Raw genomic sequence first — 17,137 nt, 5'->3', positions numbered from 1 at the left:
GAATGTTGGGACATAAGCAGTGATGATGGTCAGTCTCATATTCAGATAAACACAATGACCACATCCAAGTGGTAGAGATAGTAAGTTTGAAAGTTTAGATTACACTTGTTTCACAGAGATATGAGTGGTTAATAATATTATCAAATATTTCATTGTTGGGATCCAGGCATGTGCAAAAGTTTGGGTGCCCCTGGTCCAATTACATTTTGTTGATGTTCTAAGTAAAAGTGAGTGTATTTGCAGAATTTACCATGTTGGAAAAAAGTAAAAGATAAAATGTGGCCTGTGCAAAAGTTTTGGAACATTTTATGTTTGATTTTTTCCCAGTATTTTTTCCAATCTGCAAAATTTGCACTAAAATTAGCAGAAAAATGGCATATTTATGTGTCCTCTGTAGAGGATGTGTTAACATACTTGGAGAATAATGTATAATTTGACCAGGAGTGTTTTTGCATATGACTATATTTGATTGCCAGTTGTTTAATGTGGCTATTCAAAGAAAAAAAAAAACAGCTCGGATGCTCATCCCTGCTTGAGTATTCATTGCACATTTATTCCTTTGAGACGAAAGATGCAAAATCTTTCTGACTCATCACTTTATTGCTCAGAACAGCTCTTGTGTTCAAACGCTTCTTCTCACCCTGCGGCCTATTAGAAACTCTTTCTGAACCCCCCCCACCACCTCCAGTGGCCAACAGAAGTGCTCTCTCATGATTTGCGAGGTGCCTGAGGGCCAATAAAAAGAGCCTCCTGTGGGTTAAGACCCTCCCAGAGGCTGAGCTGATAAAGCAGCAGTTACGTTAAACAGACCAATACACTCTGAGGCCTGTTTTACTGTTATTGTTTACCAAAAACTTCAAAGATCAGTGCTAAGGTAATTTCTTACTGTGTCTCTGTTATTCACCGGGAAGTCAGAATTGTTCACAGTGCTTGTGATAGGAACCAGACATCTGAAATGTTTAATGTGTCTAAAAACTACATCACAGAAGGCTATCATACATAATGCTTATGAATATTTTGCCTTGTGCCCGATTTTACCATCGTCCACATTCCATATAAGAACTCAGAAGACATGTATAGGGTTATTGGTGACCCCTGGTTCCTATCGCCACCACTGCAAAGTCTATTCGTTTCTCTCTTCCATTAAACCACTCTGAATGACTTTGTTAACAATTGAATTGTCAAAACGAATTGTCTTGCAATTAAGACAAATATCAGTGGTGAAATAATGTATGTAATTAATGTAATTTTTTCACAAAAAATATTCTCATTATTTTTTTAAGTGTGCATTTGTGTGATATTTTTCACTATTTCTGAACTAAAATTAGGCCTCTCTATAACGCGACAGAATGACACAGACACTCGCAGATGAAAGTTGAATGAGAGGCTTTACTAGTGCAAACAGAATCCACAGTTGGAGTCAGGTCACAGGCAGTGGTCAAATCCAGAAAAGACAATATACACAAGAGCACAAACACAACAAGGCAAAAGAGTCTAAAAGGGATCAGGCAAAAGGCAGGTCAACAAACAAGGCAAAATGTGTCAGAACAGGAATAAGCAGTCAGAAATAACTCTCAGTAGCTCTGTGGAAAGAAGCAACACCTCGCAAAGAATCTGTCTACAAGCCTGGATGTTAAACTATACTAATCACGGAAGAACAGGTGAGGCCAATCAGTACTCTGGGGAACTGGATCGCTGATTGGAGCATGAGAGTGAGGCTTGTGTCATGTGATCTCCTAGGGGATTCTGGGAGATTGAGTCCAAAGAAAGTTCAGAGCCAAAGGGAGTCATGACAGTGAAATTTCAGTAAAGAAACATGAAAAGAACCTGAGACTCTGAACCCTGGGAGGCAAATCCATTTTATAAGCAGCATCGTTAAGATTTTTAAGTATCTTAAAAGGACCAATGTATTTAGGGAGCAAATTCCTGCTTCCCTCAGAAGCTGAAATCCCTGGTAGACAGCCATATTCTGTCTCTGGGCTGATAGATGGGGGTTTCCCCTTGTTCCTTTGTAGCACTTCTCCTATTCGCTGATGGGTTTCCTCCAAAACACTTTGACTTCTCTACATCCAGGTGTCAACAGCAGGGACATTAGTGATGGTGCCTGTCCATGGCGCCAATGGAGGCTGGTAACCCAGGACACACTGAAAAGGGGAAAGTCCCTTAGCTGAATTAATCAATGAATTTTGTGATATTTCTGCCCATCGAAAAAACTTAGACCAGTCTAAGGAGTTGTTTAAACAAAAGAGTCTGAGGAACTTCCCCAACTCCTGATTCATTCGCTCACGTTGTCCATTCGATTGCGGCTGATACCCAGGCGTCAGACTGATTGACACTGACATGCTCAAAAAATGCGTGAATGGGATAAACCAGACACTTCTTGAAATTCTGTCTATGACTGTGAGGATGGTGGTGTAACTCTGCGAAGTCATAATCTACAGCAATGTGGGACCACAGCCAAGGTGGGACTGGTAATGGGACTAATTTGCCTGTGGACAAAGTCTTTGGCATCTTGCATTGAGAACAAACTGTACACGAGGCCACAAATGAATGAACATCACAGTTCATGTTCTCCCACCAGTACCTAATGGATAATAATGGGTCCCGGTGATTAATCTATACTGTAATGGAACATAAAGTTTACAAGGAGGGCAATGACTAGGGACTTGGGAGTTTTCTAAGGCCTTTTCTCTCTCTTCGTCTGTTTCCCATCAAATGGCAGAAACAGTTACTGTGGGAGGCAAATGGGTTCAGGATCAGAAGGTGCGGAGTAGGTTCAGATTGGTGCATACGGGACAAAGTGTTTGCTTTGGTGTTCGAGCAGGGATGTAATGTTGAAATTGAACCTAGCAAAGAATAGGGACCAACGAGCTCGACTGCCATTTAGTCACTGAGAGTTACATAGGTATTCTAGATTTTTATGGTCAGTGAGTACAAGAAACGGATGCTTAGCTGCCTCTAACCAGTGATGCCACTCCTCTAACAGAAGTTCAACTGCCAACAGTTCGCAATCGCCAAATCCATAGTTTCATTCAGTGGGTGTCAACTTATGGGAGTAGAAAGTTATTGGATGGAGTTTTAGAGGGTTTCTGACACATTGTGATAGGACAACACCAACACCTATTTCTGAGACATCCACCTCCATGACAAAAGGCTCTGAGGGTTCAGGATGTTTGAGAATAGGGGCAGTAGAAAACAATTCTTTTATTCTTATTCTTTTATTCTTCTCAGCTGGTTCAGTCCATTGAAACTTCTTGGGATTGCCTTTGAGTAGAGCAGTTAGGGGGGCAGCAACGCTACTAAAGCCTTGAATGAAACAGCGATAGAAATGAGCAAAACCTAAGAATCGTTGGAGAGCTTTATCTGAGGATGGTGCGGGTCTTTTATGTACAAATTGTTTTCTAAGAGTTTCTGAAGGACTGCCCAAATGTGACCAATGTGGGACTCAAGGTCTGGTGAGTACACAAGAATGTTGTCTGCATAGGCTATCACAAATTTACCCAACATCTCTCTGAGGACGTCATTGATGAATGCTTGGAAGACAGCGGGGGGCGATAGAGAGCCCGAAAGGCATTACAAGATACTCATAGTGTCCCCTGGTATTCACAAAAGCTGTTTTCCACTCATCTCCTTCTTTGACACGAATGAGGTTGTAAGCACTTCTCAAGTCCAGTTTAATAAAATATTTGACTCCTTTTAATTGTTCTAGGGCTGATGGAACTAATGGAAGTGCTTGGTGAGGATATGTCTTAGTGATTTGATTCAGACCTCTGTAATCTATGCAGGGACCAAGACCTTTGTCCTTCTTTTTAACAAAGAAGAAGCCTGAGGCTACTGGGGACGTTGATGGTCAGATAAAACCCTGATTGAGAGTTTGTTCGATATGAGTATCCATGGCCATTTCGTCCTCTTGAGTAAGGGGATATACATGTGACGTGTGGAGTACAGGGTTCTCTACAACATCAATGGCGCAGTCATATGGTCTGTGTGGGGGTAGTTTTGTGGCATTGCCCTTGCTAAAAACCTCCTTGAAGTCCAAGTACTCAGAAGGAATGGTTACATTAATGTCAGTCTGGGGACTTTCTATGGACGTGCAACTGACAGACAATGTGGGTGGAGATACACATTTCAGGTGACAGAATTCAGACTATTTCTGAATTTCTCATTCTGACCAGGAGATTATGGGGTTATGTTTCTCTAACCGGGGTAAGCCTATAATAAGTTCAAACTCTGATTGTTCTATGATGAAAAGGGACAGGTTTTCAGAATGTAGAGCACTGGTTTTGATGAGTAGGGGCTGGGTCTGTCATGAAATGGCTCCTACATGGGCTCCATCTAGCACAGCTACTCGCAGTGTTGTTGGCAGGTCTTCTACAGGAGCACATTGTTCAATGAGGCGGGAATGAATAAAATTTCCCTCAGCTCCTGAATCTATCAGGGCTAAAACAACAACAGATACTTGGTGACAGCAGACAAACACTGGTAATAAAAATGACTTGGAAACCAACCCCTTTGTGGAGTATTCTCCAAATATTGCACAAAAACTTTTTGGGTGGCCTGGTCCTGCCATTCTGTATTAGATGACCGGCATCAACACAGTACAGAGAGGACCCTCTCTCAGTCATCAGAGCCTCTCCTCCTTGGGTAGGCAGGAGGGACACTGCACAGGTTCTTCACGGTCTTCATGAGTAAGGTGTCTAGGGGTAATTCGGGTTTTCACAATGTTTTTTGTTTCCTGTCACGATTATTCAACAACTGATTGAGGTGATTGGAGAGCGTTATTAACTGGTTTAAGGAAAGGTCATTGTCTCTGCACGCCAGTTCTGTTAGAACTTCCGCATTAAGTCCCTGGCGGAACTAGTAGTGCTGCTTTGTTACCTCCTTTATTAGAAGCTATCATGTGGAACTCCACAGCATGTTCTACCACTGAGCGGCAGCCTTGGTGTGGCTTGGTTAACACCACACCACTGACTTGTCCTTCATGGGGGTGATCAAACACAATTTGAAATTCTTATAGGAATTAGCTAAAAGACAGGTTGTGAATATGTAACTGGCGGTGGCCCATTCTAAAGCTTTATCTGATAAATGAGACACCAAAAATGAAATATTGGTCTGGTCAGGGCTATCGGGTGAATTATTAAAAAAGATGGAACATTTACGCAAAAAAACATGACACTTGTCAGGGTTGCCCTCAAATTTATCTGGTTTACCGACTGGAAAAAAGGACTCGGGTTCACAGTTGAGCTTCGACTAGGACTGACAGGACTCACCACCGGCTCTGCTGGGTTGAGGCTTTGAAGTTGGGTGGTGAGATCCTTCACTCTGTGAACCAGGAGAGCTACCTGAGTTTGTTTTTCCGACTGCTGGTGAGCTAAGGACTCCAGAGACTGAGTTCCCCCTGCTAGCATGTGTTGATGTTAGCTGAGCAGATGTCCTTGCTCATTCAAAGCTTTCTGTAAAGCCTCGGGATCTGCCATCTGCATGGCTGGCAAGGTATTCCATAGTGCGACAGAATGACGCAGACGCCTGCAGGTGAAAGGTGAATGAGAGGGTTTACTAGTGCAAACAGAATCCACAATTGGAGTCAGGTCACAGGCAGTGGTCAAATCCAGAAAAGACAATATACAAAGAAGCAACACCTCGCAAAGAATCTATGTACAAGCCCGGGCTTTAAACTATACTAATCACGGAAGAACAGGTGAGGCCAAGACTGCATGTTTATTTAAATTACCGGAGCAAGAGCTGGCCAGTGTTTACACAAAGAGAAATACAACCCCATTTTCCAAAAAGTTGGGACACTGTGCTAAATGTAAATATAAACAAAATGCAATGATATGTAATAATATTTATTATTATCATTTACACGCTGTTTATATGTACGTGTTTTGGCAACATATTCTGACGTCCAGAAAACGTTTCTTTAGGGAAGACCTTGATTATTTCAGCAAGACAATGTAAAACCACATTCTGCCTGTATTACAACAGCATTGCTCTATATTAAAAGAGTCCAGGTGCTAAACTGGCCTCCCTGCTGTCCAGACATGTCACCACATTTGGAGGGTAATGAAATGAAAAATACGAAACAGGAGACCCCAAATCACCAAACCAAATACTTACAGAGTGTTGCTAAAAGAAGAGGTGATGAAACACAGTGGTGCCCGCGTCCCAACCTTTTTTGGAAATGGGGTTGTAGACGAATATAAGTTTATTTGTTTGGCTGTCGTTTTGAAGGGAGGGCACATAGCATGAGGCAGTTGTGCACATCCTAGGTCACTTATTTGGCCATTGTAGCTAAGGAACTGACACTAGCTGGACAGTGAAAGCAGACAATAAGCTAGCTAAATAACGCACCAAGTCATCAATACTGAACAAGATTAATATTGACTAAAGTTATTTAACTCACTTCCACATCATTACTGCTATCTTTGTCTGTCCCCATATCTGATAAACAACATATCTGAACACTCTCTTCAAAGCTGTAAGTCAAGAAGGACTTGAGTGCCCCCTTGTGGAGAAAATTCAGACAGTTGAACATACCGTATATCATTCGAATTGCAGACTTATCACTAAGCTGATCATCAAGATGGTACATTTTAATAAATTCATAAAAATAAACATTTGTGTTTATGAACATCCAAACTGGCAGTGTATTTCAGGCTAACAGGTTGTGTGTATGTGTGTAGGCATGTTGCAGTGTGAGCCCGGCACTGTGCAGGACCAGAACCAGATCTTCCGTCTCTTTTGTCACGAGTGCCAGCGTGTGTTTCACGACCGACTCATCAACAGCGAGGACAAGTCCTACTTCAACACAATGTTGTCTGAAATGGCTGGTAAGAAGCTTCAAACCAGCCATGTTACATACTAACCATGTTACAGATCAAGCCAGGCTTCCACCATGATTGGTTGATTGATTGATTAGCTGATTGATTGATTTTAGAGCTGCATCTAGGGAATTGCTTATAGTATGTTAGCACTAAGCTAACACATTGCCCTTTTTTATTGTTCTAGATTAAACACTTGTAAGAAGCCATTCGGTATGTTTTATTTGAAGTGTGTAAAAAATCTTAACACATTTTAGCTCGAATCTTTCAGTTTTACAGTGACCCCTTTAGTAAAGAGCCTTGGCATAGAGCTGCCGCTGTTTTGAATTTGGTTATAAGGCTATGACTTATAGTCACGGTCAGTGATGTATCTAGAACGTCTAGAAGGCCTGGGTAAAGTTTTTCTGAAGAAATTGGTCCCACATTTTTGAAATCCATACATGACTGGGTGATTCTACTGTCCGTTCCCAATTATACTGGTAGCTAATCGAACGACTAAGGCCTTCAGTTATTCTCCTGAAGTCCTGACCATTGAGAGAATGAGAGACTTGCTTGACTATATCTATCTAGATACCACAGAAGAAAAGTCCGAATTGGACAATTTTCCTTTCTAAGATTTTAATCTGTTTGTTGTTTGGTGATTCTGGTAAATACATATAAATTAAAAAGACACAAGGGTGTTTTTAAGTGCCAGGTTTATTGGTCACTGCATGCAGATGTTCCACATTGTACTGAAACGTGAATCATTTTAAACTAGTTGTGAGGGCACTGAAGCCAATGCTCTGAGCGGTCCCACAGCCTTGCCAGCCAAATGTACAACAGAAGCCAGCCTTCCCCTCTTACTCCCCAGTCTCTCTATGTCTTTTAGTCATTACGCTGCTCCCAATCTGTCTGAATTTGAACAAGCTGACAGTGTGTCTTCATCATGCCTTTCACCTGACAGGTAAACATTTCAGCATCTGTTTGGAGCCCAGCTATTTTGCCACGCAGCCAATCATCTTTGGAGACTTCATCAAGGTAAAGATGGACATGTTTTAAATACTAGTTTACTGCTGTCACTTTATTTATTTCCAAAAACCGTTTAAACCAATAGAGAAGATGGGGCTCCTCACAACCACCTGCAAAACCTGGTAGACCACCGAAACTGTCCCCATCAGATAAACAGCACTTAAAGCTTTCGTCTTTGGGAAACAGAAGAAAATAAACCACTCTTACTTCAGATCTAAACAATCCACAGCCATCCTTCCACAGAAGGATCACAGAACTTCATCCTTACTCAGAAAAGGAAATGGACAAATCAAACAACGAAGCTGCTGTTGTTCTTAACACAATGGACTGACCACCCCAGAGTCCAGACTTCATCATCTTTGAATGTTTTTGAGATTCCTTGGATCATGAGAAGCAGAAAGTTGACACTATTTCTAAGACTGAACGTTGGAGATGATGGGGAGATTTCTTTGGGAAAAAAAGAAAGTATTCTAGTGTTCTAGTGTTAGATGGCCATTTTGACTGGAGATTAATAAATGACTAGAGGTCTCTGACTTTTGCACAGTACTGTATTTTGCCATGATTCAAATGATTCAAATTAACCCCTTGAGCCTTCGGTACATTATTCAGTTATGTGCCCTAAACATACTATTCAGTTATAAACCGTATAATTTAGTATTCATTGCCTAATTTTAAACTAATTTGCAAGTTATGTAGTTATGAGAGGGAGGAACTGAAGCATGGACTCTTTTAAGAGGTATTGGAGACAGACGTCCTGTTAAGATTGTTGAAATTATGTTTTATAATTAGCCTGTGCAAAAGTATGAATGACAAATTGGACGATGTCCCATTGCACAGGTTGGAGTAGATAAGGCAGACCGTGTCTATGAGGACCTGATGGATATGGAGAAGATCCGGAATGTTCTGCAGGATTACCTGGATGACTACAATATGACGTTTGCCAAAGAAACCAAGCTTGTCTTCTTTCAGGATGCCGTTGAGCATGTCTCCAGGTAGCAAAGCCAAGCGATTGTAGATTTTTGTCATAAATTGCCATTTTAAGCAATATAACTCAGACCTAGAATCTAGATATCTAGAATATGTTTTAGTAATTTGAATTGACTAAGTGTTTGTTTGACTGATTGATTGATTGATTGATTGAATGTTTCACTGTGTAAAAGTTGGTGTGGACTGTTTTTCCTGGCTTTTTTTTTTAAATAGGATTGCACGTATGATTCGACAAGAGCGTGGCAACGCCCTCCTGGTGGGCGTGGGTGGCACAGGGAAGCAATCTCTCACACGACTGGCTGCTCACATGTGTGGCTACCGCTGCTTCCAGATTGAGCTGAGTCGAGGCTACAACTATGACAGTTTCCATGATGACCTGCGGAAACTTTACAAGATGGCGGGCGTGGAGGGCCAGGATATGGTCTTCCTCTTCACTGACACTCAGGTACAGTCAGGATGTGTTCCAAATGTGCCCTGCATAGGATACTCCCCAAATCTTCTTTACACAGGCTTAGCAAAGCACTTATCCAGTCATGAAGCACATAAAATGATAACAACCCTGAACTACAGTCAGAGAATCAGCATACAAATCAGCATTTATGACCTACAGTGCATCCGGAAAGTATTCACAGCGCTTCACCTTTCCCACATTTTGTTATGTTACAGCCTTATTCCAAAATGGATTCAATTCATTTTTTCCCTTAAAGAACTACACACAATATCCCATAATGACAAAAGTTTGTTTGAATGTTTTGCAAATTTATTAAAAATAAAAGACAAAAATATCACATGTACATAAGAATTCACAGCCTTTGCCATGACACTCAAAATTGAGCTCAGGTGCATCTTGTTTCCACTGCTCATCCTTCAGTTGTTTTGAAAACTTGATTGGAGTCCACCTGTGGTAAATCCAGTTGATTGCACATGATGGAAAGGCACACACCTGCCAATATGTGGTCCCATAGTTGACAGTACATGTCAGAGCACAAACCGAGCCATGAAGTCCAAGGAATTGTCAGTAGACCTCAAAGACAGGATTGTGTGGAGGCACAGATCTGGGGAAGGGTACAGAAAAATTTCTGCAGCATTGAAGGTCCCAATGAGCACAGTGGCCTCCATCATTCGTAAATGGAAGAAGTTTGGAACCTCCAGGACTCTTTCTAGCTGACCACCCAGTTAATCTGAGTGATCGGGGTAGAGGGGCCTTAGTCAGGGAGGTGACCAAGAACCCAAGGGTCACTCTGACAGAGCTTCAGCATTGCTCTGTGGAGAGAGGAGAACCTTCTAGAAGGACAACCGTTTCTGCAGCACTCCACCAATCAGGCCTGTATGGTAGAGTGGCCAGATGGAAGCCGCTCCTCAGTAAAAGGCACAAGATAGCCTGCTTGGAGTTTGCCAGAAGGCACCTGAAGAACTCTCAGACCATAAGAAACAAAATTGGTCTGATGACACAAAGATTGAACTCTTTGGCGTGAATAACAAGCGTAATGTCTGGAGGAAACCAGGCACTGCTCATCACCTGGCCAATACCATCCCTACAGTGAAGCATAGTGGTGGCAACATGCTATGGGGTTGTTTTTAAGCAACAGGAACTGGGAGACTAGTCAGGGTCAGAGGAAAGATGAATGCAGCAATGTACAGAGACATGCTTGAAGAAAACCTGCTCCAGAGCACTCTGGACCTAAGACTGGGTCGAAGGTTCATCTTCTAACAGGACAATGACCCTAAACACACAGCCAAGAGGACAAAGCAGTGGCTTTGGACAACTCTATGAATGTTCTTGAGTGGCCCGGCCAGAGCCCAGACTTGAACCCGAGACTTGAACATCTCTGGAGAGATCTGAAAATGGCTGTGCACCAGCGCTTCCCATCCAACCTAATAGAGCTTGAGGGGTTCTGCAAAGAAGAATGGGAGAAGCTGCCCAAAAATAGGTGTGTCAAGCTTGTAGCATCATGCTCAAAAAGACTTGAGGCTGTAATTGCTGCCAAAGGTGCTTCAACAAAGTATTGAGCAAATGCTGTGAATACTCATCCACATGTTTTTTTTTTCTTCATAAATTGTCAAAACATTCAAATTTTTTTCACTTTGTCATTATGGCGTATTGTGTGTAGAATAAATGAATTGAATCCATTTTGGAATAAGGCTGTAACATAACAAAATGTGGAAAAATGAAGCCCTGTGAATACTTTCCGGATACGCTGTATATAGGGCACTGTATAGTCCAGGGCCCACCAGCCCTAAGTTTACTACACACTTCTATAACCTGAGGATAAGTATTAGTTTGCATTGTAGTGTGTGTAGTTACTGAGTAATAAGCATGACTATGTCATAAGCTTGAGATTTAAAGGGGTTAACTGAGATTTCATTACCATGGTTACTTGCTTAACCAAGACTGTTCACTTGGTTAACCAAGCTTGATCACTGTGACCTGGTTACCTGAGAATGGTCAGCAAGTTTACTCAGTTAACTCAGTTTATACAGGTTTGTCAATCAACTGAGGCACCGTAATTACTCAGTAAACTAAGATCGGTTACTGTAGTTACTCATTAACTGAAATTGGTTTCCATGGTTACTGGTTTACTGAGATTGGTCACCGTGTTTTGTTGGTCAATTAAGGCTGGTCATTGTAATTACTCTGGTAACTAAGACTGGTTTCCATGGTTACTCATTGACCTAAGTCAGTTACCATGGTTGCCAATTAACTGAGATTGGTCATAGTGGTTACTCAGTTAATTGGGATGGGTTACTCTGTTGACTGAGGTTGGTCACTGTGCTTATTCAGTCAAATGGGATTGGTCACTGTAGTCACTCAGTTAACTGAGACTGGTCAGTGTGATTACATTTACATTTACATCATACATGATTACTTGGTTAACTAAGATTATCGCAGACAATATAATGTAGGTTCAATAATCTTGTACAATATGTAATATGTAATGGAGCAATACATATTGTACAAGTTAAATGTGGTCCAAACCAATCTTTTTAAGTCTGTAGCACTTTTTATGAGTGCACACTTTAGAAAGAGCAGATGTGTGAATATTAGGGACTGACTCATTTCTTGGCTCACCTTCATCTTTGAAATGGTAATGACAATGAAAATGGCTTTTACGTATCAAGAATAGTAATGGCATCAGTTTGACTCTGCTCAGACTTAAGGGAATCTTAGTCATATTTGTAATGTTCTTGGATTTCCAATAATTTAAAATGTTATAAATTTGGCTTAACTGTGAAATGCTTAACATGGAAAAGGCTGCAGTGTCTGCTATGGCTGGGCGATATAGTTAAAAGACTATATCTTGATATATTTCAGCAATTTGGCCATAAACAGTATATATCTACATGTCTTATTAAAACAAGGATTGAGTCACAACAACCAGAATTTGCATTTAACTGCCAAAATGCTACAAAATATGCAAAGTTGGATGTAAACAAACAGTTTCTTTGATTCAATCACTTCCATTGAATACACAGGACTGTGGTGTTATCCACTTTGCTGTCCAACGTTTTTCCTTATCACTTAAGGTTTCCATTTTGCATAAGAAACATATTGGCGAAATGAGGGGATGTTCTCAGGTTTCTTTGAAAAACTGAAAGAAAGACCTCTGAAAAAGAATGAAAATTATAATAAAACATGAAATACTGAAAAAATACAGACTGAACAGCTACAGATCACTTCTTATGCTAGCTACACACAATACATGTTAAACCTTTTGTATTATTTTTTGATAACAGTATTTAAAATGCTGTTTCAATAATCAAAAATAAAGGTATTTAAACAGCGAAAAAGGGAAAATTGTCCAGCTCTAATTCTTGCCCAGTCCTGCATTGTACCACCCAATTAGACTAACAGCTCCCTTCTTTCTTGAGCTCATTAGTCAAACCAGAGAGAATGCAGGCTTGGTACGAATGTCCACAAACCCTGCAGAGCTCTGAAAGCTGAAATAGGAATCTATGGCTAGCTTCAACATTGAAAACTCCTCTATCTTATAGTGGAATATAACTAATTCATTCCTGATTCTATATTGATTACTGGGACATTCATGTAAATGCAGGCAGTGCACTGTTCTTTCACTGGAATTGAGAGTACAGTAGGTCAAGTTCCATAAAGCTCTGCTGTTCACTCACCTGTAATCAATCCTTAATCTGACTTACTGCCGGAAGAATTATTGATGCTTGAGTCACACAAGGTGTATATAGAAATATAAAGAAAAGAGTTCAGTTGGATGCTTTTACGTCCACTATGTTCACAATGCAGGTAGAAGTGGCTCAAATGTGATCTTTTTCTTCATATGTGACAGATTTTTGGGGTTTTTTATATATTTGCATGCATATGTTTGAACACCTACGGTCAAGGTATGTGTTGTTTTTGTAAACGAAAATATATTGATGTCCTCTACACAGAACACCCCAGAGACTTGGGGCTTGTCTCAGACTCACAGCTCAGAGACTTGAGACTTGGACTTGCACTCCAGAGACTCAAAGTTTGACTGGAACTCAAGACTCAGACTTGCAAGCCAGAGATTCAACAATTCAGGCTTGTGATTTGTGACAAACTTTCCTCGTACTCACACCTAGGAGACTCAACACTCGAGTCACACCCTACACTGAAAAAAACATCTTGAATTTACATGATTCAAAATATATATTGGTTCCACAGAAATCAAGTGTTACATCAACTTAAGTTATTCAAGTGCTTATTCATAGTAATTATATTGATATAACATTTCATGTGGAACCAATGCACACCTTTGAATTGTGTCAGTTTACAGCAACCTTTAAGCAACATATTTTTTCATTGAGCCACTCAAGACATAGACAGAGACTCAGACTCACACCTCAGACACTGGTGACCCAGACTTGTATGTCACACACTCAAGACTCGACTCAGGCTCTCAGCTCAGACACTGGAGTTTCATGCTCTCACCTCAGACTCTCAAGACTCAGACTCTCACCTCAGACACCCAAGACTCAGACTCTCACAGCAGACACTCAGTACTAAGACTCTCACCTCAGATACTCTAGACCCAGAGTCTCACCCCAGACACTCAAGACTCAGACTCACATCTCATATGGCCAAGACTCATACCCTCACCTCAGATGTGCAAGACTCAGACTCTCACATCAGACGCCCAAGATTAAGACCCTCACCTCAGACACTCAAGACTCAAATTCACACCTCATACACTCAAGACTCAGACCCTCGTCCCAGACATGTAAGACTCAGACTCCCACCGCAGACACTCAAGACTCAAACTCGCACCTCAGGCATGCAATACTCAGGCTCTCAACTCAGACACTCAAGACTCAGACCCTCACCTCAGACACTCAGGACTCAGACCCTCACCACAGACACTCAAGACTCAGACCCCCACCTCAGACAGCCAAGACTCAGACTCTCGCTCCATATACTCAAGACTCAGACTCACACCCCAGACACTCAAGACTCAGACTCTCACCACATGCACTCACGACTCAGACTCACACCCCAGACACTCAAGACTCAGACTCTCACATCATGCACTCAAGACTCAGACTCACACCTCAGATACTCAAGACCCAGACCCTCAACTCAGACACTCAAGACTCAGACCCTCACCTCAGACAGCCAAGACTCAGACTCTCGTCCCAAGCACTCAAGACTCAGGCTCACACCCCAGACACGCAAGACTCAGACTCTCACCCCAGACGCTCAAGACTCAGACTCACACCTCGTGCATGCAAGACTCGGGCTCTCATCTCAGTCACTCAAGACTCAGACCCTCACCCTGGACACTCAAGACTCAGACTCTCACCTCAGACACTCAAATCAAATCAGACTCACATCAGACATCTCTACTTTTATGACTTTAAACATTGTGCAGTGTCCCCAAGGCTTTGAAGAAATTGATGTGTTTGTAGATAAAGGAGAAGGCCAGTCAGACATTAGAGAATGAGTTATAATGATAATGTGTGTGTGTGTGTGTGTGTGTGTGTGTGTGTGTGTGTGTGTGTGTGTGTGTGTGTGTGTGTGTGTGTAAAGGCAACAGATGCAGCTCAGCTACACAGTGGGGAATGACCTATGATGATTTAAACAGAACATCTCATTATGCTCTCTCAGTTGCAGCCTGTTTTACAGTGCCACCATTCGTGTACTGTATTTAATTTCCAGTACAAGTTCATTTCTCAGAACTGGATGTATCCGCTACAAAGCTGCCTCTTTAAGCTCAGTCTTATCTCTCCCAGAACAGCCCTTATTATGAGTGACATCTGATCGAATGGCAGATTTAATTCCTCATGTTAGATTAGGGTACAACCCTGACATCTCCAACTAATCCCACGCGCTTAGACCTTCTGAGTGGAGCTGACCTTTCTACTATATAAAAAACATACAGAGGCTTGTCTTTTTTTCAGAGGGTGAAGGAAATAATATTGAACTTTTGCTGTCCGAAATATTGCATTTGGTGTACAAAACATCAGATATACGCTTGTTCAAATGTTTCTTTAGGCTTCTTTCTCACCACAGGAAAGCGTGCTTTAATCAGAGAAAGTGTTTGATTTTTGGCTGAAAAACCTGTAATCTAGCTTTGTCCATGCTCATAGTTTGGTAGTTCTTGGTATGGTTTAGTAGTTCTATCTATAGGTTTAGTAAATGATGTGTTTACAGCTTATATATTGCTTCTTGTTGAAGTAGTAAAACAGCTGAACCCCACTATGTAAAGTCAGCTCTAGGCTGCATTATTGTGGCTTTTCTTTACTGTTATAACCTTGTGGAACAAGACATAATCTTTTATTGAGAACATCTGGGGACAACCTCGAGACATTTGGGATAAACGTTGGTGGAAATGTAGACTTAGCGGGACCAAACCCCGAGTGAAATTTCTAAACCAATCCAACACTTTGTGAAGACTGGAGCTCAAAGCAGGGGGCGATGGTGCGCTCGTCAACATTATCCGATGAAGCCTGTTGTTAGCCCATCGATAAGCTGGCATGTCCGAAAAGTCCCTTCAGAAAATTCAATTAAGCATGTGCCGAGAACACATATGCGTTAAAAATAAGTATTTCCTCAGGCAAGAGACCAGTTCCATTAGCTAACAGTAGCATTCCGACAGCTAGCTTGTTTGGCTTGTGTTATTGATTGTACTCTGGATGTTAAAACCCTGGACTAGAGAGATTCGTGGGCTGGTTTTAGAGGGGACATTGTCTTGTTGGTGATGGATATCTGGTGCCTGACTCTTACTGTTATTATAGCCTATTGTTATTAGGTTATTAAAAAAATAACATGCTTCATCTTTTCTATTAACTTTCTTGTAACCACAATTTCAAAATCATTTAAACCCTCGTTCACTTACAAGGGAAGACAGCCTGCTCATGGAAAGCTGGAGCTCGGCTTTATCACATTTACAGGCACACAGTAAACAAGACCAAATGCTGCTTTGCTCTGCTATACAGCACATTAGAGACAACACATTTAGACTGATAAGGGCTTTAAACTAAATGCTGAATAATTCATGCTAAAAGAAAACAAAATTATGAGACAAATATGATGAAACGTGATTAGTTTATTGCTGCTGAGGGCATTAAACTGTCCAGCTTGATTGATTTTAAATAAGTGCCACAGCCTGAATTCAATAAAAAAGTGGTGGGACACTGCCCCATTGCCCCAGGTCAATGCCAGCTTACCCCATTGTTCCAGCAGCCATGATTTAGAAAGCAAGATTTGTTGTCATTTATCTTAATATTCCAGTATAGAAAACCATTGACCATTGAATATTAAAGTGAAGGTTCTGCCAAAAATCAACAAATTTACCTCAAATATAGTTGACAAAAGATGTTTGGTGTTTGAGGTTTGCTTCTTTCGTTTTATACTGGAGTTATAAGGCTACTGTAGCTAATAATGGGGTAATTGTGATTGATTTTTGGTCAAACATTACTTTAAAAGAGTAACAGGGAAAGATATGTGTCTGAAGGTGGTGTATATATTACATAGCATAAGGTTTTTGGCTCATTAATAAACTCATTCATTTCTTTAAAATTGGTCAGAAAAGAGTGGATAAGATTGACTTTTTGGTCATGGAACTAGATGCAGAATTGCACCCCCAGTATTTTAGCCAAAGATACTTAGAAGCCTCCTAGAAGACAACAAACACATGGATAAACATCTAGAAAATTAGGATCTTGGTAGTCATAATGTGAAATAGCTGACACTTTTTTTACCAATATGGAGGTGAAACAGTTCATGAGAAACATTAATAACCATAGCCAGCTGACGAATATAAATAATGATGTGTTCCTTGTTAGATTAGGGTGAGCAGATTAATTCCAGTGATGGAGTTCCTGTA

The 17,137-nt window shown here is 41.1% G+C and overlaps 1 protein-coding gene across 1 annotated transcript in view; it reads left to right on the top strand.

Annotated features, from left to right (window-relative positions):
* The window catches only part of dnah6 (dynein, axonemal, heavy chain 6), a 158,021-nt gene that overhangs the window by 68,162 nt on the left and 72,722 nt on the right, over positions 1–17,137 (top strand). The window contains exons 44-47 of the mRNA XM_037532616.1: positions 6,684–6,830; positions 7,765–7,838; positions 8,667–8,821; positions 9,030–9,261. Of these exons, the coding sequence (XP_037388513.1) occupies positions 6,684–6,830; positions 7,765–7,838; positions 8,667–8,821; positions 9,030–9,261 (608 nt within the window). The remainder of the gene's footprint in view (positions 1–6,683; positions 6,831–7,764; positions 7,839–8,666; positions 8,822–9,029; positions 9,262–17,137) is intronic.

This window comes from Pygocentrus nattereri, chromosome 22, assembly GCF_015220715.1.
Source record: "Pygocentrus nattereri isolate fPygNat1 chromosome 22, fPygNat1.pri, whole genome shotgun sequence".
Lineage (NCBI taxonomy): Eukaryota > Metazoa > Chordata > Actinopteri > Characiformes > Serrasalmidae > Pygocentrus > Pygocentrus nattereri.
The sequence above is the reverse complement of the archived record's forward strand: the minus strand, read 5'-3'. Positions and strand labels throughout refer to the sequence as shown.